The sequence below is a fragment of the Saccostrea cucullata genome, unplaced genomic scaffold, assembly GCF_032062105.1.
Source record: "Saccostrea cucullata isolate Sc308-1 unplaced genomic scaffold, CSIRO_AGI_Scuc_v1 ctg2582, whole genome shotgun sequence".
Classification (NCBI taxonomy): domain Eukaryota; kingdom Metazoa; phylum Mollusca; class Bivalvia; order Ostreida; family Ostreidae; genus Saccostrea; species Saccostrea cuccullata.
Window position 1 is genome coordinate 11,474 of NW_026929448.1, and position 26,710 is coordinate 38,183.

Here is a 26,710-nt window from a genome sequence, read left to right on the forward strand (position 1 = left end):
TTCAGATTTGTTTTATAAATAATGAATAAACATAGCTCAATTATTGCTTCTTAATTTTTCTTGAAAAAACCTTGATTTAATTTTTTTTAACACGTGTCTTTATTTCTGGCGATGACGCAATCTGTGCATACCTGATAGATTCGAGATCACGTGACGGAAAACAATCCCGTCTTTTGACTTCACCGTATGCCAAGGGTTTATGAGGAGAGGAGCGTATCAGAAACTCTTGGCTAGCGAAGATGACCAGGACTTGATGTTGACCAAAATGTAGGTCAAAATGACCTACTTTTGACATTTTGTGGCTATATTTAAGTATTATAGGTATTTATTGGCTTAGAATCATCAAACTCAGTGATTTGGTGCATTTTGGGTTTTAGGAGAGTGAAACCAAAATGTAGGTCATGATGACCTACTTTTGAGATTTTATGGCTATCTATTTTAAGTATCTTAGGTATTAATTGGCTTAGAATCGTCACACCTAGTGAATTGATGTATCTGGGGATTTTGGGATGCAGGTTGTTGTATATTGTGACTTATTATATTTATCATGACTCTATCCGGGTTGTTGTATATTGGTACTTATTGTAATTTACTTTGACTCTATCCATGTTGTATATATTGTTACCTATTATATTTACTTTGACTCTATCCAGGTTGAATTGATAAATTTACATAATACTTAACTAAGGATGCTTAAAACTTTCTCTCCACAATTATATAATTTTTGTGACAAGAGGTAAAATTATTATCTGTTTTAAATAGTCTATTTTTATTCATATTGAAAAAACGTTTTTGTAAACCTCCCCTGCTCGCCTTTTTATAAAACAGAGGTTATATAATGATGTACATGTCAATCTTTTCATCCTATTGTTTATCACATTTGTCGGTACCCATATTTCATCTGTTAATCCTCTTATACCACTATAAAAAATGTAAAGACCCTTGAAATTCACAGAATTCTTGTTACATATTGGCTTTGTGACCTCAAGTTTTCTTTATGATGGAGTATATTCTGGGTTTCCCAAAGCAAGAAAGATACACCCTCAGTCTCCCTTCACTGATATTGGGGTTACCAAGCTATATGATAAACGTGATGACTTTAACTTTTCTATCGTCATCCGCCCTTACTTATGCAGCAATATATCTTCAACATCTGCATACGGAGTATATTTATCTTAGTTGATTCGATACGCAAGAGCATGCTCTACGTATGAACAATTTCTAAAATGAGGTAAATTATTGACAAGCAAGTTGATGAAACAAGAATATCAGCAGTGTCGTTTTAAGTCATCATTTCGTAAATTCTTTGGTCGATAAAATGACCTTGTCAGCAAATACAATTTATCATTGAGTCAAATGCTGACTGACGTTTTTTATACCAATTGTTATTCATCATTTATACACTGAATGGACGATAGATTTTTTCCGTTATTTCCTGATCATGACAAGGAGCACACGACGGGTGTGACCGGTCGGCAGGAGATGCTCACTCCTCCATGGTACCTGATCCCACCTCTGATGTTTCGGGGGTCCGTGTTTGCTCTGCTCCTTAGTTTTGTATTTGTATATGGACTTTGAGATTGAATACTGTTCGTTATCTCCATACCCTTCTTCATATCGGCAACTCTTCCTTATCCACTCAATTTTTTTTACCTAAGACCAAGCTCCTACTTTATGTTTAGATCGCACAGATATTTGGTATTTCAGTGATAAAAGTGGACCTAGCCATTATACTTATATGATATCTCTGGATATCATTATGTGAATTCAATGCTCACAATACCTCTAATTTATATTTTTAGTTGTAGATTTATTTAAAGTAAACTTAAAGTTCATTTACGGGGACAGCAAAGAGAGAAGGTCTTTTAAATGTATTCATTTTTATTTACAGCAAATCCTTCAAGCCAACAACAGCGCTTTAAACTTAGACTTGATAAAAAAGATCTGCAGCAGAGTGTTCCTGAATCTCTTTCAAAAAATGCAGCTGATGATAGGGAAACACAGGAAAAGATGGAAACAGTTGATGATGAGGGCCATGCGATTCAAGCATCAAACAGTGGTCAAATATCATACCAACATAATACCAATATTATAACTACCTCATCCCATGAACCACAGGGGGCCACATCACCAGAATCATTAGTAGATGTTAAAAAGGAAAACAAAGATATTCCTGAACCAAATAATTCATCAATTTCTGGAAATTTGCAGATTGATACAAAAAACGTTTCAGAATATCCAGATAAAAAAATTACCATGACTGACTTTGCAGGACAATGTTCATATTATGCGTCGCACCAGATTTTTTTGAGTCCTCGTGCATTTTTTATTCTGGTGCTGAATATGGAGAAGAAGTTTGATGATAAGGTTGGAGAAGAAGTGTGTTGTCAGGAAGACTCCGTTTACGGGGGATGGACACACAGAGGTAATATTTTAATTATGAAATGTATGGCCAAAAAATCTTTTTCAAGGCACCATCTCATCAGATCAAAATTTATTACATTGATAAATGTTATTGACATATTGAAAAAGGAAATTTTTATGCTTATATTTTCCATATTTTCTGAGCCAGGTGTATACCCCATTGAATTTTGAAAATTTTGACCTGTGAAACTTTTAAATCTTTTATCCTAAATGAGAATTATACTGAAAGGAAAAAGAAACGCATAATAAACTTTTGAATAAAATTAAAACTTTTATTTCCAATATGTTTTCCAGTATTGTTATCAAACATTTTAATTCAACTTTAAACAACATGTAACCGAAATCTTGTATGATTTTGACTGATAATACGGGGTTATTAAAATTGATTTGTCGATTCCCCCCAAAATTAAAATAAAAATTCTCATCATGTCCCTTGCGCATCAGTAACAGACATGATTTTCTTGTGCATTGAGTACTTATCTTTCTCATAGGATTATCATTCAATCCTTCCGAAGGTAGTCTTAATGATTGAGAGTAGATGTATTATTCCAGAACCAACAAATCCCCCCGCTAAATGAATCCAATGAATTTTCGATTTAGGAAGGAATTTAGGATAGAATTGACCGAACCTAGCTTATTCGGTACACGTGAATGTTGTGAGGAAGTCTCGACAAACACTGCCTACATTTTCTCAGCATCAACATGCTAAAAACATTACATATACGGCACGTACGTGCGCGTGAGAGTAAATTTGACGTAAAGTTGCCAAGCTTATGTACCCAAATTAGAGCAGAGAGTTTCTGTTAGTATTAGGGTGAAAATATGAGTATGATTATCTGCTGTAAAAATATCGGTTTCAGTAAAAATGACTTGACAATAAGCAAGGTGGCATGATGAAAAGCCCTCTTGTGATGTGACGTTGTAACGCGCCAGCGTCATCTCCATGGTTGGTTGGAAACATTTTAAGTTACTCTCTGACAACCAAAAAAAAAATTTTTGGTTGAAAAGTTAAAAACAAACTGCACAGCCTTTTTATTCAATTATGCAACTCAATTACTAGACCAGATGCAACTTCCGTTAGCAATACCATGATTGCAAGAAGTTTTTACTGACTGCAAATACTGAAAAACGATGTCTATTTAAGCATTGCATTCATATTTTTGGCTGTCTTCGGTCCTATAACACACCTGGCCGTGCCGACAAATTGAATACCGCGCGTTAGCGCAATTTGTCGGCACGGCCAGGTGTGTTATAGGACCGAAGACAGCCCAAAATATGAATTCAATGCTTATATTTACATTCTCTAATTTTCCTTCTTCATAATTGCTTTTCTCGTTAACATTTAATGTGAATTTAGCGCAGTTCAAAACTAACGTGGTTTATAGACGTAAGAGCCGTTTGTGACGTCAGATGACGTTAAGTGACGTTGCAAAATTAAATTACGCAAACAAACATTGCGATTAAAAAAGTGACAAATTAATTCTTAACGCACATTACGTAAAATTCTACGTTAATTTTTCAGGAATGTAGTTTTTCATTAAATTGAAGTAAAACATTTTACATTTTGGTGTTTCTAGAGTATTGAAAATGCATATAGTTCCTACTGTGTATTCTAACGCACGGTGACAAGGTTTCGCGTGTGTTATAGAAATTTGAACGTTGTGGATTTCTAATGGATTTGAAAAGGAAAATTATACTGAATGTAAATATAACTATAATGCATCTCTTGGCACTACAAAATGTGATCACAAAATTGTCATCATCAACATGCACGTGTATTTGGCTTTTTATCACTTCCCCTACGTGACGCCATACATTTCATGGTTGATCATGAGTAACTTTGACCAGGGATTTTAGTGCACAGTAATCAAAATACATATTTGACCAATTTTCATAATTTTCGGCCACATAGTTAAATATATTTCGCTATTATGCATTTCTTTTTCCTTTCAGTGTACTTTTCTATTTGTTTGTCCTTCTGTGTAGCTTAATGAAGGCAATACGTTTGTTATATATCCCGCCAAGAAAATGGTTTGGACACATGGAGTTTGTCATGTCCATCAGCCATCATTTCCTGCAATCTATCTTAATGAAAACTCTTACAGCTGAATGTGTCTTTGTTATTCAGATTATCTTGAGTTCTGGATGAAGTCCATACACCAGTACAGCAGTGATGAGGCTCCTGTCATTCTGGTTGGTACACACTGTGAGAATAAAACAGAGAAGGTATATTTCTTGATAAAAATCATCCTTTTACTTAAAATCGTGATACATGTATATGCATTTTATTTAGACAAAATCTCATATCAATTGTTATAAAAAATTCATTTGAAAAATCAGTAAAAATTGAAAATGGATGTTACTGTTTGCACAGGACTCTGAAGTTTTTATCGTATAAAAAAAAAAAAAAAAAAAAAAAAAAAAATCCGGAAAAAACAAACCATAAAATTAAAAAAAAACAAGGATGGAAACGTGTTTCTTGGGGACCCATCTGAACAAAAAGATCTGGGCTTGGCCAGAAAAGTCTCGCGACTAATTCGGTATCCAGAGCGTTTGTGTTATTTATTCAAGGTGAAAAATCTAATCTGCTTGACGATTACGGCTTGACGATTAAAACTTCAGACTCCTGTGCTCTTAGAAAGTAAAGGTGAGAGTTATGTAATCCCTCTTTGATAAAGCAATTCATATGAGGTCATTTGAAAAATGTGGTTAGAAATAAAGAAACAGGACATTTAAAAAAAATTAGCCTTTCTTTCTCTCTTCTTTATTCAACTCCCTATTCTAAAACTTCCAAAAAAAAAAATCTGAAAGCATCTGTACGGGTGATTAAAAATTTCTCAAAAGGAAATCGAGACATTTGATTAATTTTTTTAGCTCACCTGAGCCAAAAGATCAAGTGAGCTTTTCTGATCAAATTTTGTCCGGTGTCCGTCAGTACGTCTGTAAACATTTTCGACTTCTCAAGAACCACTGGACCATTTTCAACCAAACTTGCCACATAGTATTCTTGGGTGAATGGGATTCAGGTTTGTTAAAATGAAGGGCCCTGTCCCCCTTCGAGGGGAAATTATTAAGAATTAGTGAAAAAATAATGGTATCTTTTAGAAATCTTCTTCTCAAGAACCACTGGACCAGGAAAGATGAAATTTAAGTGGAAATATCCTCAGGAAGTATAGATTCAAGTTTCTTCAAATCATGACCCCCAGTGGTAGGGTCGAGCCACATTTGACGATCAAAGTTTTACATAAGAATATTTAGGAAAAATCGTTTAAAATCTTTTAGTTATATTTATGATGAAGTATCCTCAGGTAGAGTAGATTCAAATTTGTTTTAGTTATGACCCCCAGGGGGAAGGGTGAGGACTTTATCATAAGTTTATATGAGGAAAATCTTTAAAAATCCGTTGATGAGAAACAGAAAAGTCATGATTCGTCATATTTATATAGAAGCATCCTCAGGTAGTGTAGATTCAAGATTGTACAAATCATTATCCCCCAGGGGTAAGGTGGGGCCACAATGGGGGATCAAAGTTTTACATAGGAATATATAGGAACATATAATTAAAATCATCTTCATGAGAACAGCAAAGGCATGGTTAGTCATATTTATTTGGAAGTATCTTCAGGTAGAGTAGATTCAAATTTGATCAAATCATGACCCCTTGGGTTAGGGCCAGCCCACAATGGACAATTAAAGTTTTACATAGGTATATATAGAAAAGATTCTCTCAACATGCAAAGTAAGGATTGGTTATGTTTTATACCCCCGCAAACAAAGTTTGGGGGGTATATAGGAATCACCTTGTCCGTCCGTCTGTCTGTCTGTCCGTCTGTCGGTGCAAATGTGTCCAGTTCATATTTTTCTTACTGAGGAACATCAGAATCTACAACTCCACACAAAGATTGCCCATGACCCAAGGGTGTTTCATGACCTTGACCCAAGGTCATTTTAGGAAGTTCAAGGTCACTGGAAGAAAAATTTCATAATTCGTGTCCGGTCCATATCTTTCTTATGGATAAACTTGGTAGGTTCTTTTTTCACACAAAGATTGATCATGACCCAATGATGTGTCATGACCTTGACCCAAGGTCATTTGGGGAAGTTCAAAGTCACTGGATGAAAAAATCATAATTTGTGTCCGGTCCATATCTTTCTCTTGGATACACTTGGTAGGTTCTCATACCACACAAAACTTGCTAACCAATGGGTGTGACATGACCTTGAACTAAGGTCATTTGGGGAAGTTCAAGGTCACTGGAAGAAAAATTTCATAATTTGTGTCCGGTCCATATCTTTCTCTTGGATACACTTGGTACATGTAGGTTCTCATTTCACACAAAAATTACGGATGATCCAAGGATGTGGATACTGGAAGAAAATTTTCATAATTTGTGTCCATTCTATATCTTTCTTCTGGATAAACTTGGTAGGTTCTCATTTCAAACCCTTACAGAAATTTCCGATAAGTGACTTATAAGTGATTTATTTTTTTACTTATAAGTTTTTTTATTCTGGACTTACACTTCACTGATACATTTAACTTATAAGTAACTAATAAGTTACTCATTAGGATTTTACATGCAAATGAGCTGCTTGACCTATAAATGGCTACAAGTGACTTTATTATGGAAAAACTTACCTCTGAAAAAACCAGAGGGGGGTATTTTGTCCCATATGGACAGTTCTAGTTAAGGAAGCATCCTCAGGTATATGTGGATGCCTACTTGTTAAAATCATGACTCGAAAAGGGGGGAGGGTGGCACAATAAAAGTTCAAACTTATAGGGAAAAAGCAGAAATAATAAAAAAAAGTATATAATCATCCTTAGAGCAGATTCAGGGTTACGTATATTTAAGGTCAGACGAGACGTTCCTCAAAATTTGTTTTGTATATTTTCGTAATGTATGAAAAATATTCAAAATTTTAATAACATTCTGATTTCTAAACCAGTTTCTAAACGTTTTTAAGAAATCCAAACACTTAAACATTTGAAATTGGAATTAAAATTTTCTTCTTCAAAAGATTATATTAGAAAAACTACCCCAAGTAAAAAATGCATGAAAGGGACCCTTTTATATAACATCCCTTTGATGACGCAAACGTAACATATTAATTCAGTTTATAAACAAAAATTGGAACAAAAATGAACAAGATTAATGACCTTGAAGTTGCTTATTTTCAAATTTATGAAATTCTGAAAGCAACTGAGTCAATTGATTCAAAATGTCAGAAAAACAGTTAAAATAGAAGATGATTGGAATTTTCACTCTTTTTTTCATTTTTTAGAAAGGTTTTATTTTTTTTTAAATGATGTGAAGTGTATAACTGAAAATAAATCTAAAATCTCCAAAAATTCACAGACACAAACTTAAAACTACTCATAAAAACTTTTTAAAAAATTAATTGTTGAATTTTACAGAGACAAACTTTCATTTGGCTACCTTGAATACCCATAGTGCTCCAGTTGATAGAATTCTCAGAAACTTGGTGTAAAAATTAAGTCCACACATTTGTACTTGGGAATCCAGCACCATATGAAGATCTCTCTTCACTTATAATTGTGAATTTATAAGTCAAATACTTTTACTGATCATTTTTCAAAAGCCCATTTTACTTAAAAGTGAAGTATTTTTGATTTTTAATATGATTTTTTTTTACAATTAGTTTGCAGAGTGACATTAGAAGTACAATACTTATAAAAAAAAGTAAATTTAAAATATATAAAAAAAATTTATTGACTTATTAATTGCTAAAACAGTTTTTACATTGCATTAGAAACATAATGTAATTTCACTGTTTTTTCTGTAAGGGAAGATGCCTCATGACCTATGGGTGTGTCATAAAGACCTTGAAAGTCACCTTCTCTGCAAAACCAAGGTCACTGGAAAGAAAAATTGTACATTCATGTTTGATACAATCATGTTATTATGGAAAAACTCCTTAGAAAAATTTAAAGATCTCTTTTCTCCATATGGACTTAGTTCTTTAATTGTCTGTCAGAAGCCTTTTCATATGTGGATTTAGCTTTTAAAATCATTTCAAAAGGGGGAATTGGATAAAAAACAAAACAATTGATATTTATGTAGAGAAGACTGAACACTTTTTTTTTTCAATTCTCGCCAATTAGTATATAATTTCATATCCTTAGGACACATAAAATTGCATAAATGACTGTTGTATATTTAAGGCCACGAGAGACGTTAACACAAAATAAAATTTTTAAAAATATTAACCCGAAAGTGGGAATTTTACAAAAAATTTTAAGGTAAAATTGTTAGATAACATTTGATTTCTAAACACAAAAAAGTTTCAAATGTTTTACATTACAAAGAAATTTCTAATGCAAAGAAACTTATAACATTTTTGAAATTGGAAATTTTTTTTCTTCTAGATCCATCATAAAAAAAAAGATTATATTTTAGAAAAACACATTCCTGCATGTAACTTGCAGCAATGCATGTTTTAGGAATTTACCTCAATTTTTTGTGTTTAAACATGTTTTAGTAGCAGTACGTCAAACTCTTAGAAAAATTTATCTATTATTTAGGAAATCTCGTCTTTCCTTAACCCTTTAACGCCCAGACACGCCTTTTCAGCATCATGGGCATTTAATTGCTGGTGTTTCAAACACACAATAATTGGAGAGAGACAAAGAGAGAGAGAGAGAGAGAGAGAAGAGAGAGAGAAGAAACTGATTTTCACTTTTTTTTTTGCAAAGTTTTCAGCCCCCATATGATTCTCAGAAAGTTTATCGTAAACTTGAAGTTAAAGTTTCATATCCTACTAGGATAGTTGATAAAATTATGCATAAATGACTGATTTTGTGCTATCTTCTGTGGCCTTTATCTAATTTTAACACAAAATAAAATTTTTAAAAATGCCATAACCCGAAAGTTGGGAATTTTACGAACATTCTTTATTACAAACTTTTTAAGGTAACGCATTCGTTACAGAGATATTAGATGTTGAAAATTGGATCTTTCACGAGTAAATCACAAAAAATGAACTCTGACGTCATTTAACGTTTTACATGTACAAAGAAATTTCTAATAACGCAATGTAAAACAAACTGATTCTTTTATACCTGGAACAGATTATTTTTTGAATGACTTTTTTTTTTATAAAGAAGAGTAAATATTCGATATGATATTTAGCCATAAACATAAAAAAAACCCGATTTTCTATAGTTTTTGGAGATATATTATGCACATGTAGTAACTGATGTTTCCTCAGAGCCCCGATTGCGCGCAGCCATTGTTTTAGAAATCCCTGTCGAATTTGTGTCATTCCTACATTTTATCGAGTCCTAATATTTTTACTTTGAAAAGAGAAATGTTTTTATTATGAAAGCGAAAGGGAATACTAGAAAGTCTAATTTTTCTTGTTGATGAGGGAATATTTATTTGTTACCTGCGGAAATGAGGCGATATAAAATTGTGAAACTTTCATTTGAATTATTTCCCTTTCTGTTACCATAGTTATTAAGTACACAGAGGGGAACAAAGCTTGAATTCCATGTAAGATTGATAAGTGTCAGATTCATTTCAAGATTTCAAGAAGCTGAGAGAGTTGATTATACTATATTACAAAAAAATAAATAAATAAAACCGAACGAGTATGTAGAATATTTACCAGATGATCGCGCCAAAATAATAACATGCCGCGCTATTTGAAATCAAAGTCGCCTTTTTGTTTTTTTTAAATGTTTTAGAAATAAGTTAATGAAGTATTCGGCAATTTCCGAAACTTATAATGCCTAATGAATCTCTTCAATTTGGTAAAACTTGTGTTTTTCACAGCAGAAATCAATGGGAAAAAAATCTCCCATACAGTTAAAATGATTTGTTATTCAACAAATACATTCCATTGCTTTTGTCCTTTCACAAGGGGGATGGGTGGGTTAATCTTTGCAGAGAAATATATATTTGATTTTACATGAGTTAAACATATGGGGGGGGGGAATAAAGGATCATCTATCCATATCCATAAGTATTTTAAAATCTGAGTTATAAAGTCTGGTGGGGTTGATTTAAAAAGCTTGATTTCAATATATTTCTTCTAGTCCCCTTATAAAAAGAGTTGTAATGAAGAACAATTAACAATTTGACACCGTATTAATACAATAATTGAATCACTATAGTGAATGCATGTTTGGAGTAAAATCCTCATTTTTATTGAACTCAAGGGATGTTAAATATAGTACTATGGAATCGAAAGTTAGTGTGCGTAGTTCTTTGCCATTGCCTGATTACCGTCTTGTACAACGTTGATCAACTGATGATATGGTATGTTTAAGGAATCACTGTCTAGTTTTGAGAGTATGTCAGGGCATCAACAATAGTGGGAAACATGGGATAATTTGCATAACGGGCGATATGCTAAAATTATCCCATGTTTCCCACTATTGTTGATGTCCCTGGCATACTCTCAAAGCTAGACAGTGATTCCTTATATTTCCATTTCATTGTGCAATAAAATTGTAGATTTAGACTTTAAAAATGTAGACATAGACTTAAATCACACGAGGACTTCCATACCAATTTCCTCGCACACTGACGTCAAACACAAAGGCTGCCGCACGGGATTTACATGCATATTTGGCCTCCTTAGCGTCAGACACAGAGACAGATGCGCACGAGATTTGCATGCGTATTAGGCCTCCTTGGCACCTGACCTATCGACCTGCCTAATTTACATTCCGGCAGAATTATCAAGAAATAAACTCCGACAACTTTCAAAGAGTTATCACAGAGAAAAAAAATTAGAAATGGAGATATTTGAGTATATCTCAGGTTTTGGAATTCTCAGGTTCAGATTGCAAAAATCTGCAGGCAAGAGATTTTTAGCTCTTCTCAGCCAAAGGCTCAAAGAGCTAATGCTATGGCCATTTGTGCGGTGTGCGTCGTGCTGTGTGCGGTGTGCGTTAACTTTTTAGAATATGGGCCATAACTCAAGAACCCCTTGGCCAATCAGTGTCAAATTTGTCACAGGGTATCCTTGGCCCAAGGGCTACCATTTATACTAAAATAAGGGTTGGGACCCTAAAACAAGGGGAGATAATCAGGAAAACAAAACCAAAAGTACTGGTTGCTAAGAAATCTTCTCTAGAACCACCGGGCAGATTTTCACCAAACTTACATACAAGGATCAGGATATGTTGAAGATTAAAATTGTTCAAGGCATGACCCTGGGGCAAAGGGCGTGGTCTCAAGGTCACTTTAAAGTTGACCTTAATTTACAATTAATAAAAATGTTTATATTTTGCTTACTATAAGGACCAGGATCATCAAATCTTGTAAGTTGATGCATCTTAGGACTTCACATCATGTTAACTCAAAAGTAAGTCACGGTGACCTACTTTTTCTAATTTTGCGGGCATTTGTTTTCAAATTGATTCGAAGGCATATTTTGAACACTTTAAGGCCTATGATCATCAAACTTAGTCAGTTGATGCATCTTGGGTCCTTGAACAACGTCAACTTAAAAGTAGGTCACCGTGACCTACTTTTTGAACTTTATGACTTATCCTCTTTAAAACATTTAATCCTATTATTTCAGGCACTGAAAGGATTAAAATCATCAAATCTTGTAATTTGCTGCATCTTGGGACCTTAAAATGTACTTAAGAAAAAGTAGGTCACAGTGACATTTGTTTTCAAATTGTTAAAAAGGCATATTTTGATGCATATTTTGATTACCTTCAGACCTACGATCATCAAACTTGGTCAGGAGATGCATCTTGAGACTCTGAAAAATGTCGGCCAAAATGTAGGTCACGGTAACCTACTTTCGACATTTTATAGCTATATTGAAGTATCTTAGGTATTTATTGGCTAAGAATCATCATCAAACTTTGTGAGTTGATGCATCTTGGGTTTTCGGAGAGTGACGACCATAAATTAGGTCATGGTGTCCTACTTTCAACATTTTATGGCTATTTTTAAGTATCTTATTGGTACTTATTGGCTTAGAATCATCAAACTTTGTCAGTTGATGTATCTTGGGTTTTTGGAGAATGTCGATCAAAAAGTAGGTCACAGTGACCTAATTTTGACATTTTATGGCTTTATTAATGTATCTCTAGTACTTATCCGTTTATAATCATCATACTTTGTCAGTTGATGCATCTTGGGTTTTCGGAGAATGTCGACCAAGAAGTAGGTCAGGGTGACCTACTTTTGAATATGTCAGATATTTATTGGCTTAGAATTATCAAACTTGGTCAGCAGATGCATCTTGGGACTCTAAAAAATGTCAACCAAAATGTAGGTCACGATGACCTACTTTCGACATTTTATGGCTATATTTAAGTATCTTTGGTATTTATTGGCTTAGAATCATCAAACTTTGTCAGATGATGCATCTTGGGTTTTCCGAGAATGTAGGCCAAAAAGTAGGTTACAATGACTTACTTTTGATATTTTATGGCTATATTTATATATCTCTAGTACTTATCGGTTTAGAATCATCATACTTTGTCAGTTGATGCCTCTTGGGTTTTCGGAGAATGTCGACCAAAAAGTAGGTCAAGGTGAACTATTTTTGAATATCTCAGATATTTATTGGATTAGAATTATCAAACTTGGTCAGCAGATGCATCTTTGGACTCTAAAAAATGTCAACCAAAATGTAGGTCACAATGCCCTACTTTCAAATTTTATTGCTATGTTTAAGTATTTACCGAGACATATGGGTTTAGAATCATCATACTTTGTCAGTTGATGCCTCTTGGGTTTTCGGAGAATGTTGACCACAAAGTAATCACAGTGACCTACTTTTGAATATCTCAGGTATTTATTGGCTTAGAATTATCAAACTTAGTCAGCAGATGCATCTTGGGACTCTGAAAAATGTCGACTAAAATGTAGGTCACGATGACCTAGGTACTTAAGACATTTTATGGCTATATTTAAGTATCTTAGGTATTTATTGGCTTAAAATAATCAAACTTTGTCAGTTGATGCATTTTGGATTTTCCAAGAATTTAGACCAAAAAGTAGTTTAATTGGCTAAGAATCATCAAACTTTTTCAGGTGATGCAACTTGGGTCTTAGGATACTTTAGGGTTAGAGGCTTCAAATACAAGTGATAGGTTGTACAATTTATCAGAAGAGCGATTCAAGGCCCTTGGGCCTCCCGATTGTATGGTAAAACTCTTGTAAATCGGGGAAGGGGGATTAATGTCAAAAACGACCGGGCATTACGCATGTATATGTACATGTACATTTATAACATGTGACACCGTTCACGGTAGAGCGATCGTTCAGTGATCGGGAGGTCGTAAGTTCGAATCTCGGCAAGACTAACCTATTTAAGTCAATATAAATTAGTTAGCAACTGTTTTGCTACGTGCTCTGCACTGGAATCGAAAGTTGCGGGTCTTTCGGATGAGACCTTAAAACCGAGGTCCCGTATCACGGCAAGCGTTGGCATGATAAAGATCCCTTTCTGCTCAATGGCCGTTAATGCCTAGTAAAGGTCAAAGGTCAAAATTTTATGCCCTTCAATTTCTCGGTATATGGTTACATCAATTTATGGGTGAAATAAAATTTTTTGAATGGGACGTAAATTAACATACATGTACAGTAAAGCAATTCAATACATGTGGCCTTTTTCCCAAGGACAAAAAAACGGGTATTTGATACCAGATGTTTTCTTGCATGATTCTGATGACATCAAATCATTATCAACATTTAACAGACAAAAATGAGATACTCTTTCTAGCAATCTTCTTCCTCATCACCATTCGACCAATGTTTTATAAATGTCAATTTTTGTAACGTTATTTGTAATTCAATGTGCAGCATGGTATTGAATATAAATTTCATGTTTTGTAAGATGTCCTATTCTCAAAATTCCAATTTCTGTTATCATGGCAACAATCTTTATTGAAATAAAAGTACTAAAATAAAGAATTGTGTATGTAAGTGTTCTCTACATGTGTTCCAATTTTTATTGAAATCAATGAAAATCTAATTTAGAGGGAAAACGATTTGAAAATTGCTTACTACAGTCAAACAACTTTAATGGCACAAGGCCTTACCATGCTTACGTATAGTGGACATTATCTAATTGTCAAACTCTCTCTTTCAAAAAAGTTCACCAGCATATCTTTAAACTACTTGACGATATGATTTGTTTTAAAATTATCACAAAATCCTCTGTTATGGAAGTGTTGTTTGTAATTTTTTTTGTATTTTGGGAAGTATAAAAGAAGAAAAATGAAAATATTGGCAATTATGGGTCTTATTCCTTGCAATGGCATCTGCGGTATCATTTTACTGTACGTTATTACATAGTTTAGAATTTTACCTTTCAGAAAATATATAGGTTGTTTTATGTAAAAGTGACTAGAAAATGTTGAAATTTCCGTTCAAAAGTTTTCAGTCAATTTTGCTTTAAAAACGCAAAATCTCTGGTAGTTAAAGGGTTAAATTCATTAAAACCATGCGCCTTTTTAAGGTCAGGACAACTTATGCATTTACTGTATTGATTTTTGCTTATTCATAGCCACAGTGCTCAGGTGAGCGATGTTACCCATGGGTCTCTTGTAGCTCAACTGAGCTTTACTGATCACCCAATGTCCGTAGGTCTGTCTGTTCATCTGTTTGTCCATCTGTAAACTTGTCACATTTTCAACTTACTCAAGCCAATTTTAACCAAACTTTGAACAAAGCATCCTTGGGTAAAAGGAGATTTATAATACAGTAAAATAGTGGAGCCCTGGGGACTTGTGAATTTAATTCGCTATATCCGTAATTCTTTATATCTGTATAACGAATTTGTATACCCCTTATAGCGAATTCGCGATATGCATGTTTGCCTTCAGGTATTACTACCAAATATGTTAGGAAAGCAAATATTAAAAAACATATCTTCATAAACTAAGGTTATATTACGAATTGGATTTAATATATATAATTAAATATATAATTGGATTTTATATACAAATGCTAAACAGAAATAGAGTCAGTTTAATTTATCATTTTTTAAAATAATATTTGAGACTTCGTTATAAAAAATGTAAATTTCATTATATTTAACCTTAACGGGACTCGAAATCAGTTTGCTATATCCGTGAATTCACTAGATCCGTGTTCGTATTAAACGAGTTTTACTGTAAATTTTTTAAATGAAGGACCAAGTCTCCTTACAAGGGGAGATAATCAAGAAAAGACAAAAATAGGGTGGGGTCATTAAAAAATCTTCTCAAGAACCACTGGGCAAGGAAAGATGAAATTTCAATGGAAACATCCTCAGGAAGTGTACATTCAGGTTTGTTCAAATCATGACCCCAAGGTTAAGGCGGGGTCACAATAGGGAATCCAAGTTAACGATTCGTTAAGTATAGTTTTCATCTGTAAAACTATATTTAACTGTTGTTAACAATAGTTAACAAATGATAATCTAAGTTTATCTGTCTGTAATGAAACGTTAACAATAGATTTTGTTGATAAACATAGATTCACGTCTGTAAGCTATAATTTACGATCGTTAACTTTAGTTAAGAGTTCTTAATCATTGTTTCACAAATCGTGAAACTATATTAATCAGATCGTTAACCATAGTTAAGGGATTGTAAACTAAAGTTTACAAATCGTGAAACTATTTATCAGAAAATCTATGTTTTGCAATAGCAAATGATTGTTTTCGGTGTCAAGTATAGTTTACGGTTGTAGAACGTAGATTATCGCGTTATTTATGGTTTTCAGATGTGAAAATAAGATTAACGTTGTTAACTATAGTTTACAGTTCCCCAAACTATAGTTTACAACCGATAAACCTAGTTTATCGATTGTGAAACTATGATTATTTCATTTTTGTGAATTTGGCGTGCCATATAGGTGAGCGATGTGGCCCATGGGCCTCTTGTTTTAATATACCTACATGCTTTTACAATAATGTTCCAAAGAGATAAAAAAAAATACATTAATGTCAATATGGGAATTTTATTGATATATTGATAAATTATATTTTAATCTAAAGCACTTTTGAGAAAAATACAAGTGATATTTATATACCGTTAATTATTGTTTACATAAATATTTTACTTTATCATGTTTTTTTCTGATCTGTATATATATTTAATATGATAGGGAAAATGTTGTAGAAGTCCCAGGTATAGGTTAAGTCCTAAATCAAAATTAAATCCAGGATAAACAAAAAGTCCACTTTTAATTTTAAACACTGAGCGCTTTCGCCGTTACGGCTCTTCAGAGTGTAACAATGAACACAGAGTGTAACAATGAACATTGTAACACTCTGAAGAGCCGTAACGGCGAAAGCGCTAAGTGTTAAAAATGAAAAGTGAACATTGTTACACTCTGAAGAGCCGTAACGGCGAAAGCGCTCAGTGTTAAAAATTAAAAGTGAACATTGTTACACTCTGAAGAGCCGTAACGGCGAAAGGGCTCAGTGTTGAAAATTAAAAGTGAACATTGTTACACTCTGAAGAGCCGTAACGGCGAAAGGGCTCAGTGTTGAAAATTAAAAGTGAACATTGTTACACTCTGAAGAGCCGTAACGGCGAAAGGGCTCAGTGTTAAAAATTAAAAGTGAACTGTTTGTTTATCCTTGATTTAATTTTTATTTAATATAAAAAAGATTCAGGTATACTTAAGCTTGTGTTTCATAAAATCTGTGGGAACAAATTTATAATGCCCCCCTTCGAAGAAGGGAGGGCATATTGCTTTGCTGCTGTCTGTCGGTCGGTCCGTCGGTCTGTCGGTCCATTCAGTTTCCGTTCATTTTCTTCATAACCGTTGCACATACTGAAATGAAATTTGGTATACAGATATATCACATGAATATCTAGGCCAAGTTTTGTTTTGGGTACGATCGCACCATTTTTTAACAGAGTAATGCCCCTTGGACTTGGAAAAATTTCAATTAGTTGCAGTTTCCGCTCATTTTCTTTGCAACCGTTGCACATACTGATATCAAATTTGGTATACAGATATGCCACATGAATATCTAGGCCAAGTTCTGTTTTGGGTATGATCGCACCATTTTTGACAGAGTTATGCCCCTTGGATTTTGAAAAAAAATTCAATTATTTGCAGTTTACGTTCATTTTCTTTGCAACCGTTGCACATACTGAGATGAAATTTAATATACAGATTAATCAGATGAATATCTAGGTCAAGTTCTGTTTTGGGTATGATCGCACCATTTTTGACAGAGTTATGCTCCCTTGGACTTAAAAAAAATCCAATTTTGGGGGAGGGGGCATAAGTGTTTTACAAACATCTCTTGTTAACAATCATTGTATGATTATAAACATTATTTTACCATTACTTATTTGTAAGCATAAAATAAAGTAAGGAATTTTTTTTTTGTTAGGAAAAAGCATTGTTTTTCCGAGAAGTATGGAAGACTCTTGACATGAAGAAGAAGTCTTTGCAAAAACATATTGATGTGAAGAGACAATTTGCAGTTGGATTCCATGATAATGAAAGCATTGAAAAACTCAAGCTGTCCATTGCTGATGTCGTTTGCAAGCTTGATCACTGGGGTGAAGAGCTTCCACAGTCATGGGCTATGTTTGAAACATTCTTTCGGGAAGAAAGAATCAACAAGATTTTGAGTAGGGGTAAACTTGAGTCTTTCAATGAAACATTGCCAGAGGGAATAAAGCTCAATGCTATTGAAGATGTTGATGCCATGCTACAGTTTTTCCATGACATCAGAGAAATTATGAACTTCAATCAACAATTCCTCAATGAAGTTATTATTCTCGATGTTCAATGGTTTGCAGATGCATTTAAAAATGTCATTACAGATAAAAACCATGTAAAAGAAGATTTATTTGAATTTGCTTCAGAATGGGACAAATTCAATGAAACTGGAGAGTTAGACGAACCTCTCCTATCTGCTATATGGCAAATGAACAACAATGGTTACATTGAACATAAAAACGTCATCATGCTGTACATGGAGAAGTTAGGACTCTTAGCTAAAATGAGCGACAAAACATGGTATGTCCCCTGTATGAACAAGATGCAATTTCCAGTACACTGCTTCACATCATACCCTGCCTCCTCTATCCTTTGCTACACGTTTGATGTTCTTCCTGTGGAAATTTTCCATCGACTTGTCGCAACTTGCATACAAATTCCTTGGGACATTTTTTCTGATGAAGACAGAGGATGCATTTACCAGACTGCAGCTATTTTCCAGTTTCATGACCAATACCATAACATCATGCTTGGAATGACTCAAACAGAAATTCAGGTACAGGTGTTTGTTGTTGACGGAAAAGTTGATGTTTCAACCTGTCACCAGATTAGAGAAAACATTGAGCGTATATTATACAACCTCTCCAACACGTTCCAGAAAAACTCAGATTTCCAGATTGCATTCAAATGCAAATCTACTGGATTTTGTGACAGCAGAGAAAGCGCTGTCATTAGTGAATCTAAGTTTATCAAAGAAACTTTTCTGTGTCCATCCTGTCCGGCAAACAAAAAGCATCGTATCATCACAGATGATATAAAAAAATACTGGGAACAGGTAATTCTTCTGAAACGTATGATACTACATCAACATATACTGTATACAGGGAAATTTTCGCCCCGGTTTTATTTTCGCCCCTTTCGCCCTCTTCTTGAATGGGCAAATTTAATACGGGGCGACTTCAAATAACACAGCATAATTTCTTAAACAGAACTATGATTGGACGAATTTAAAACGTGGCAAAACTGTTTGCAAGTGCAAAAGAGCGAAAATAACACGGGGCGAAAATAACCCTGTATACAGTATTTGGCAAATGTAAACCAATTTATCAACTATGATAATTTTATACTGAATAATGATATATTATTGAGATCCTTTTACATCATAGCAACATTCAAATTTAATTATACCCCCGCTCCGAGCTAGAGGGGGTATACTGTTTTACCCTTGTATGTCTGTGTGTCCGTCCGTAGCAAATTTTCGTCGCAGTGTTCTTAGCAACTACTCATCGTAGGTGCTAGAAATTTTAACACAATCTTCTCTGAGGCATGCCATGTGATGGGATACATTTTTGTTTTAATCCGATGTCAACTTCCTGTGTGTCTGTGCGTCTGTCCATTTCAAACATAACAAATTTTCGTCACAGTTTTCTCAGCAACTGCTCATCACAGATGCTTGAAATTTTAACACAATCTTCGTCGAGGCATGTCTTATGATAGGATTAATTTTGATATGAATCTGATGTCAACTTCATATTTTTTCTATGCATCTGCCTGTAATTGAACTTTACTTCAGAGTGGGGGTATTACTAATGAGCATTGACTCACAGATTTCTTGTTTATTTATTTAATACCGTGTCCACTCATATCATTCCAGGATCTATAGCTCTCCGGTCTGTCATATATATATATATATATTTCGGAGAGCTACAGTTCTGCAGCTATCTAGGATCTTAATATCCAGAAAAAATATATTTAAGATTAACCATTTAATTTTCTTTGTTATTTCATATATTTCTCTACAGATGCTTTAGTATATTTAACTGAAAAGTTGGGTTATTTTTTTCAGACAAACCAGAGTAATCCTAGCACTTCCACGGCTTCTGGACAAGATCTCCAGGGCCGATCCAGATTTGCAAAACTTGGAATGGCAACAAACGATGTCTTAAATCAGGCCTACAGAGATATTCTAGAATCAGAAGTCCCCCCTTCTGATATTGAAAGCAAAGTGAATTCATTATCTAACAAGGAAAGGAAGAATTTGAAGTTGAACCCAGATCAAGAAGATCTTTTGAAAAAAGCAAAAAATACTGGATATAAGGAATTCGATATTTCCTTTACATACAAAATGATAAGAAACATTTGTTCAACGATCCCTAAACCAACAAAAGGAAAATGGGGAGAAGAGCCAACAGCAGGTGAGGTGACAGTGGGTGACGATATAGAAAGAATTAGGTTTATACGAAATAGACTGGCTGCACACGTGAGCTCAGCTTCTACCCCTCAAAAAGAATTCAACGACACCTGGTCAATGATGTCAGATATCTGTCAAAGATTGGAAGCCTTCACTGGAAAGAAGTACTTGGCTGAACTTAATAATATTAAAATACTGACCTTGAAAAGGGAAGATGAAGAATCTATTATACAAAAGCTTAACATGGAACATCACGAAATGTTAAAGACTCTCATGTCAGATATGCAAGAAATGAAGTTAGATGTAAAAGATATTAAAAAAGCAGTTATGAAGCCAGAGAACACAGGTGCAATGAACAATGCGTAAGACCTACAGTGAAAATCTTCAGTAAATACATGTGTGCAACTTCAATGCTTATCTCAGCGAATTTCTCATTGACATCATTGATATTTTGCAATATACACTGAAGTAGGCATGGGAATTGACCATCCAAGAATGCTGTTGAAATTTAAAGATATATGTGAGGTTTACGAAGCATTGCCTTCTTTTTGCGGTATGGGAAATTCCTGGGTACATAAAAAAATTTAAAAAAAATTCTGGACAATTTTGAGATTTTCAGAAAGTGCTTGAAAAACCTTACCTTAAATACAGATTGTTTATTCGTTTATCATTATTATTTTTATTATTATTTTATAATTAATCATTTTTTGCTCAACTTTTTTCTCGTGTGAACTATTGCTAAATATCTTTAGTCCTTCGTCAGCAATCATGCGTCGATCTTAAAGTTTTGAATATTTCCAGCTTCCTTTCTATACCAATCTAAAATTTGGCATGTAGATTTAATACAAGAAGAGGTTCAAAACAATGACTTTTATGGTCCCTGTCCGCTCCTCTTCGGAACTTGGGAATTGGGCTAGAACTATTACTTTCTAAATCTGGTTCTGTACTTTTGGATATCAAGCAATCAAACAATTATTGTAATGTTAATAAATATTGAGCACGTAATCAAAATCGTGAAATTCATGGCTCAGGACTTTGGACTGAGGATGACGCTCTTGTGATGATGTACAAACTGTAGTGAAAGTGCACATATGTTTCTCAGTCGCTCTGCATATTAAGAAGATAAGGTTAATTTATAATGTGGAGCATGTTTGCTTCCATATGTCTCCATATGAGTGAAAAATTCTTTTAAGGGACGTTAATAGGAACAGCCAATCAATCTAAACTTCGATTGGCAACAAACGATGGGTCTAAATCAAGCATTCAGAGATATACTGGAGATGGAGGTTCTTCCTACCTTTGTTTATAATAATGTACATGTAAAAGCATCAACAAATTCTCTCATTGATCTCAAAGATTGACACATTTGTTCCGCTATTCCCAAACCAACTAAAGAAAATGGAGAGTGGAGCATTCAACACAAAAAGAAACAGTGGGAGATGATATCGAAAGTATTGGGTCAATCCGGAACAATTGACGCGAACTTGGCCTCCACCTCTCAGACAGAATTTGAAGACACCTGGTCATTGATGGCAGATATTTGCCAAAGTTGGGAAACTTTCACTCGAAAGACTTATTTGGATAAACTTAATAAAATTCAGAAACCTACATTAAGAAAGGAAACTGATGATGCTGTTATTGAAAGGATTAAAATGGAAAATCAGCATGAAATAAAATGGCAATACTGTCTGATTTGTAAGATATTAAATCAGCAGTATTGAAGTTTGAAAGCAATAATGAAACAAATTAAGAGTATTATTCATAGAACTTATGACTAGAATGAATGTGTAAATAACTAAACTAGTCTTTATTGAATAGCAATAATTTTGTTTGTAGGATTGGATACTTATATGTGACTTGTATTGATAAGTTAATCAAAGCTCCAGAATTTTACACACTTAAATATTGTAATATTGTTATCATAATTCTGGAACTACTGATATACAGAAAGGATGCTACAAATTAGGTGTATTACTCGTAAAACCTATGACTACATGACTACATGAATGTGTGTATCACTAACCTATTAATTATCGAAAAGCAAAAATTTTGTTTGTAGGATTCGATACTTATATGTGACTTGTATTGAGAAGTTAATCAAAGCTCTAGAATTCTACACATTTTAATATTGTCGGAATTCTGGTGCCAAAGATTACAATGAATTTATCCTTTCTTTACAAGAACCCAAAGATAGAGAGAAATTCGAGGAAAAGGGCATAGGAAAGTCACATTTCAAGAAATATCAGAATGCAAATAATCTTGCATTTAAATATTGTGTACTCAATAATTTTGCTATGCTAATGAAATGTAGTAGGATTCATTATTTTTTTATACCTTGTGTCATGAGGTCATTGTATTTTTCTTTGTAAATGATATTGCCAAAGTAATGTTCTTTATTTAAGCACGATTATTCTTCCATTACCTAAAATGCGACCTGTGTTATTCTCAAGTTGTTTTGTTAACGTTACTAGTACAGTGTATAATCAAAAATCTGTACAATCACTTTTGATTTGATAACCCCAACCAAAAAATACTACAGGAAACTAAAGTTTAATACTATACTAAACTATAGCATCAATGTAAGAGCTTTGATTTACTATAGTGAAAACTTTTGAACTTTAATTACCACAAAAAAGAAAAACTGATTTATAGCACACAAAACTTTGAAAATTGATATTCTATTCTAAGAAAATTGAATCTTTGGTTTACTATAGTAAAAAAAAATCGAAAATAAAAATCCGGTAAAATTGTTCATTATAGTTACAATAGTACATGTAAACTTTAGTTTATTATAGAATTTTTTTTTATTGAAGAATGTTTTTATGAATACCAAGATGAAAGAATCTGGGGGGATTAGGCGAGTCAATTCCCAAAGGGGTTTTATAGTTCTGTAGGCATATCGGAATTTCATAGTCGTAATATTTACCCAAGCATTTAAACTTTGTACAGCTCTGTTCAATAACAATATTTTCATTTCAATGAATTTCCCCTTATGATTCTTTACAAAATAAAAAGCAGTTCATTTTCTAATGAACTATATAACATATGTACCACGAATAAGCATGGTTATTTCTCTAGATCGTTAGCTCTTCTGAGCCAAAAGCTCAAAGAACTAATGTTATGACCATTTGTGTGGTTTGCGGTGTGCATATACTTTTTAGAAAATAGGCCATAACTCAAGAACCCCTTGACCAATCAGTACCAAATTTGTCACAGGGTATCCTTGGCCCAAGGCTACCAGTTTTACTAAAATAAGGGTTGGGTCCCTTAAACAAGGGGAGATAATCGGGAAAACAAAACCCAAAGCACTGGTTGCTAAAAATCTTCTCCATAACCACCAGGCAGATTTTCACCAAACTTACATACAAGGATCAGGATATGTCGAAGATTAAAATTTGCAAGAGGGATTACCCAGGGGCAAAGGGCATGGTCTCAAGGCCACTTCAAAGTTGACCTCAATTTTCAATTAATAAAAATGTGTATATTTTGCTTACTATAAGGACTAGAATCATCAAATCTTGCATCTTATGACTTCACATCAGGTTAACTCAAAAGTAGGTCACGGTGATCTACTTCCTAAATTTTGCAGGGATTTGTTTTCAAATTGATTTGAAGGCATATTTTGGACACTTTAAGGCCTATAATCATCAAACTTTATCAGTTGATGCATCTTGGGTCCTCGAACAATGTCAACTTAAAAGTATGTCACCTTGACCTATTTTGTGAACTTTAAGACTAATCCTTTTAAAAACATTAAAACCCATTATTTCAGACAATGGGAGGTTTAGAATCATCAAATCTTGTACTTTGATGCATCTTGGGACCTTAAAACTTGTTTTCACATTGTTTAAAGCACATATAATGATGACCCTCAGACCTACAATCATCAGACTTGGTGAGTAGATGCATCTTTGGTCTTGAAAAATTTCGACCAAAATGTAGGTCACGATGACCTACTTTCGACATTTTATAGCTATATTATGTATCTTAGGTTTTAATTAACTTAGAATCATCAAACTTTGTGAGTCGATGCATATTTGGTTTTCGAATAGTGACGACAAAATAGTAGGTCACGGTGACCTACTTTTGACATTTTATGGCTTTATTTAAGTATCTCCGGTATTTATTGGCTTAGAATCATCAAACCTTTTGAGTTGATGCATCTTGTGTTTTTGGAGAGTGGCGACCAAAAAGTAGGTCATGGTGACCTACTTTTGACATTTTGTTGCTATAATTAAATATCTCTGGTACTTATTGACCAAAAATCATCAAACTTTGTCAGTTGTTGCATCTTGGGTTTTCTTAGATTGTCGACCAAAAAGTAGGTCACAGTTACACACTTTTGACATTTTATGGCTATGTTTAAGTATCTCAGGCACTTATTGGCTAAGAATCATCAAACTTTTTCAGTTAAGGCATCTGGGTTTTCGGAGAATGTCGATTAAAAAGTAGTTCACATTGACCTACTGCAGAATATCTCAGGTACGTATTAGCTTAGAATTATCAATCTTTCTCAGTTTAGGCACCTTGGGTTTTTGGAGAACGTCGAACAAAAAGTAGGTCACTGTGACCTACTTTTGACATGTATGGCTATATTTAATTATATCTGGTACTTATTGGCTCGGAATCGTCAAACTTTGTCAGTCAAAGCATCTTAGGGTTTCATTGAATGTCCAACAAGAAGTAGGTCACGATGACCTACTTTTGAATATCTCAAGTACTTATTTAATTAGAATCATCAGTCTTTGTCAATAAATGTATCTTGAGTCCTCAGAAAATTTCATTGAAAAGGTAGGTCACTGTGACCTACTTATGGTATTTTGAAATTATATTATAATATCTTCAGTCTTAAATGGCTAAATAGTATCGAACTTTATAAGATGATGCATTTTGGGTCTTATGATACTAATAAAGTTGGATCGTCTAATAGAAGTGATAGATTGTACAATTTATCAGAACAGCGATTCAAGGCCCTTGGGCCTCTTGTTACGTCATAATATATACCGCACTTGATATCAAAACATATAGTGCACACTGTTTTGCTTCAAAAATGATTGCTGAATGGCGTGAATGTATGGCAAGTCATCAAAACAATAATGTTAATATAAGAAATGAATTGAATTATTGAAGATTAATGAGGTATATGAACTACAACGCTTCACGCCGGCATATTTATCATGAAGCGCTGACGCGCTTCATGAAATATGCCGGCGTTAAGCGTCGTTGTTCATAACCTCAAGCTTTAAAAATTTCAATTCATTCTTTAATTACTATATTTTCAAACCTTGGGGTTATTGTTACGATTCGACTTAGTTTTTCCCAAGTACATGCTTTTGACATCATTTGCATTCAACGGATATAAGTACATGTACTTGGGAATCTATGAAAACATCTGTTCTGGACTCACTTGGTACTACCATGATACCTTATCTTGCATTACAAATTACGCATTTTATGTGATTTTCCAGCAGACACAAAAGAAAGTGGTATACTAGATCTACTGGTAAAATTATCTTTTGGCGCACACTGTACTATAGACTTGGCATTAATTCTGCATTTGGTACAGATTTCACTTTTATCATCTAGTTGATATCCATGTTCTATCAAATATGTTTTCATGGGTTGGGAGAGAGTACATGTACGTTTAGCGCTTCCTTTTATCTGTTATTGTATACAGAACAGTCATATCGAGCTAGTATACCCATGATGTTTGACATTTCAGTTTTGTAATGTATTGTCGAACTGAATGCATTTAACATGTTATATATCTTGAAACCTTGTTTATTATAGGAAATATATTTATTGACCGTAAATAAATTCATTATTTTATTTATTTATTTTGTTTTTAGTGAAAAAAATATATTTATCTAAAATTCAACCCGAGATTTAAAAAAAAAAATCATAATACGATTCGAACACTCGCGACAAGTAACTAGGTGGTTCAACATCGCTGCTCAATTGCATCATCTCGGGTCTTTCCGTCAAAGCTCGGAAAAACAACCTCGAATGTATTAACATCACCGGATGTTAAAAATTCATACATTTTCTGTTAATAAAATATAGGATAGACGGAGTTAGAAGTCCCTTCTATAGTATATTTAAGGTAATATCATTACATTGAATATTTTTAAACTCCATGTTCCACAGATAAAATGTCTCCATGCATTTATTTCCAAGATCGTGGAAAGGGAGGGTTGTCATGGCGTCTACCTTATACATTGGAAGTCGTTTTTCTGCTAGTCGGAAAGGCCCGAGAAGTTGCGATTGCATCGCTGCTATGACCACGAAGTCGCACATACATAGATCTTTATTTAACAAACAGTTCTATATGTATATCAAACGTACATAAGACTTAGAGTTTCTGAGAAAATGTTCCGAAATTTAAGTTGGTAAACTAATGTTTTTATATAGAGTGGGT

General features: G+C 33.8%; 1 protein-coding gene across 2 annotated transcripts; it reads left to right on the forward strand.

The window, feature by feature from the left end:
* The first annotated feature begins 1,861 nt into the window (after positions 1 to 1,861).
* LOC134280863 (uncharacterized) lies at positions 1,862 to 26,125 on the forward strand. Of its 2 annotated transcripts, none has more exons than XM_062763307.1 (4): positions 1,862 to 2,425; positions 4,553 to 4,650; positions 17,767 to 18,936; positions 19,948 to 26,125. In XM_062763307.1, the coding sequence occupies exons 1-4, from the start codon at positions 1,870 to 1,872 to the stop codon at positions 20,656 to 20,658; spliced, it is 2,535 nt and encodes an 844-aa protein (XP_062619291.1). In that variant the 5' UTR covers positions 1,862 to 1,869; the 3' UTR covers positions 20,659 to 26,125. The 2 variants fall into 2 exon arrangements, with proteins under 2 accessions (XP_062619291.1, XP_062619293.1); XM_062763309.1 differs by having other exon boundaries at positions 17,767 to 18,657.
* Positions 26,126 to 26,710: the final 585 nt, after the last annotated feature.

Excerpts from the sequence above, each read along its gene's own strand:
- LOC134280863 (XM_062763307.1), top strand. The coding sequence starts at position 1,870 with ATGTATTCATTTTTATTTACAGCAAATCCTTCAAGCCAACAACAGCGC. Across the intron at positions 4,651-17,766 it reads GTGAGAATAAAACAGAGAAG|GAAAAAGCATTGTTTTTCCG; the intron begins GTATATTTCTTG and ends TTTTTTTGTTAG. Across the intron at positions 18,937-19,947 it reads TAAAAAAATACTGGGAACAG|ACAAACCAGAGTAATCCTAG; the intron begins GTAATTCTTCTG and ends TATTTTTTTCAG.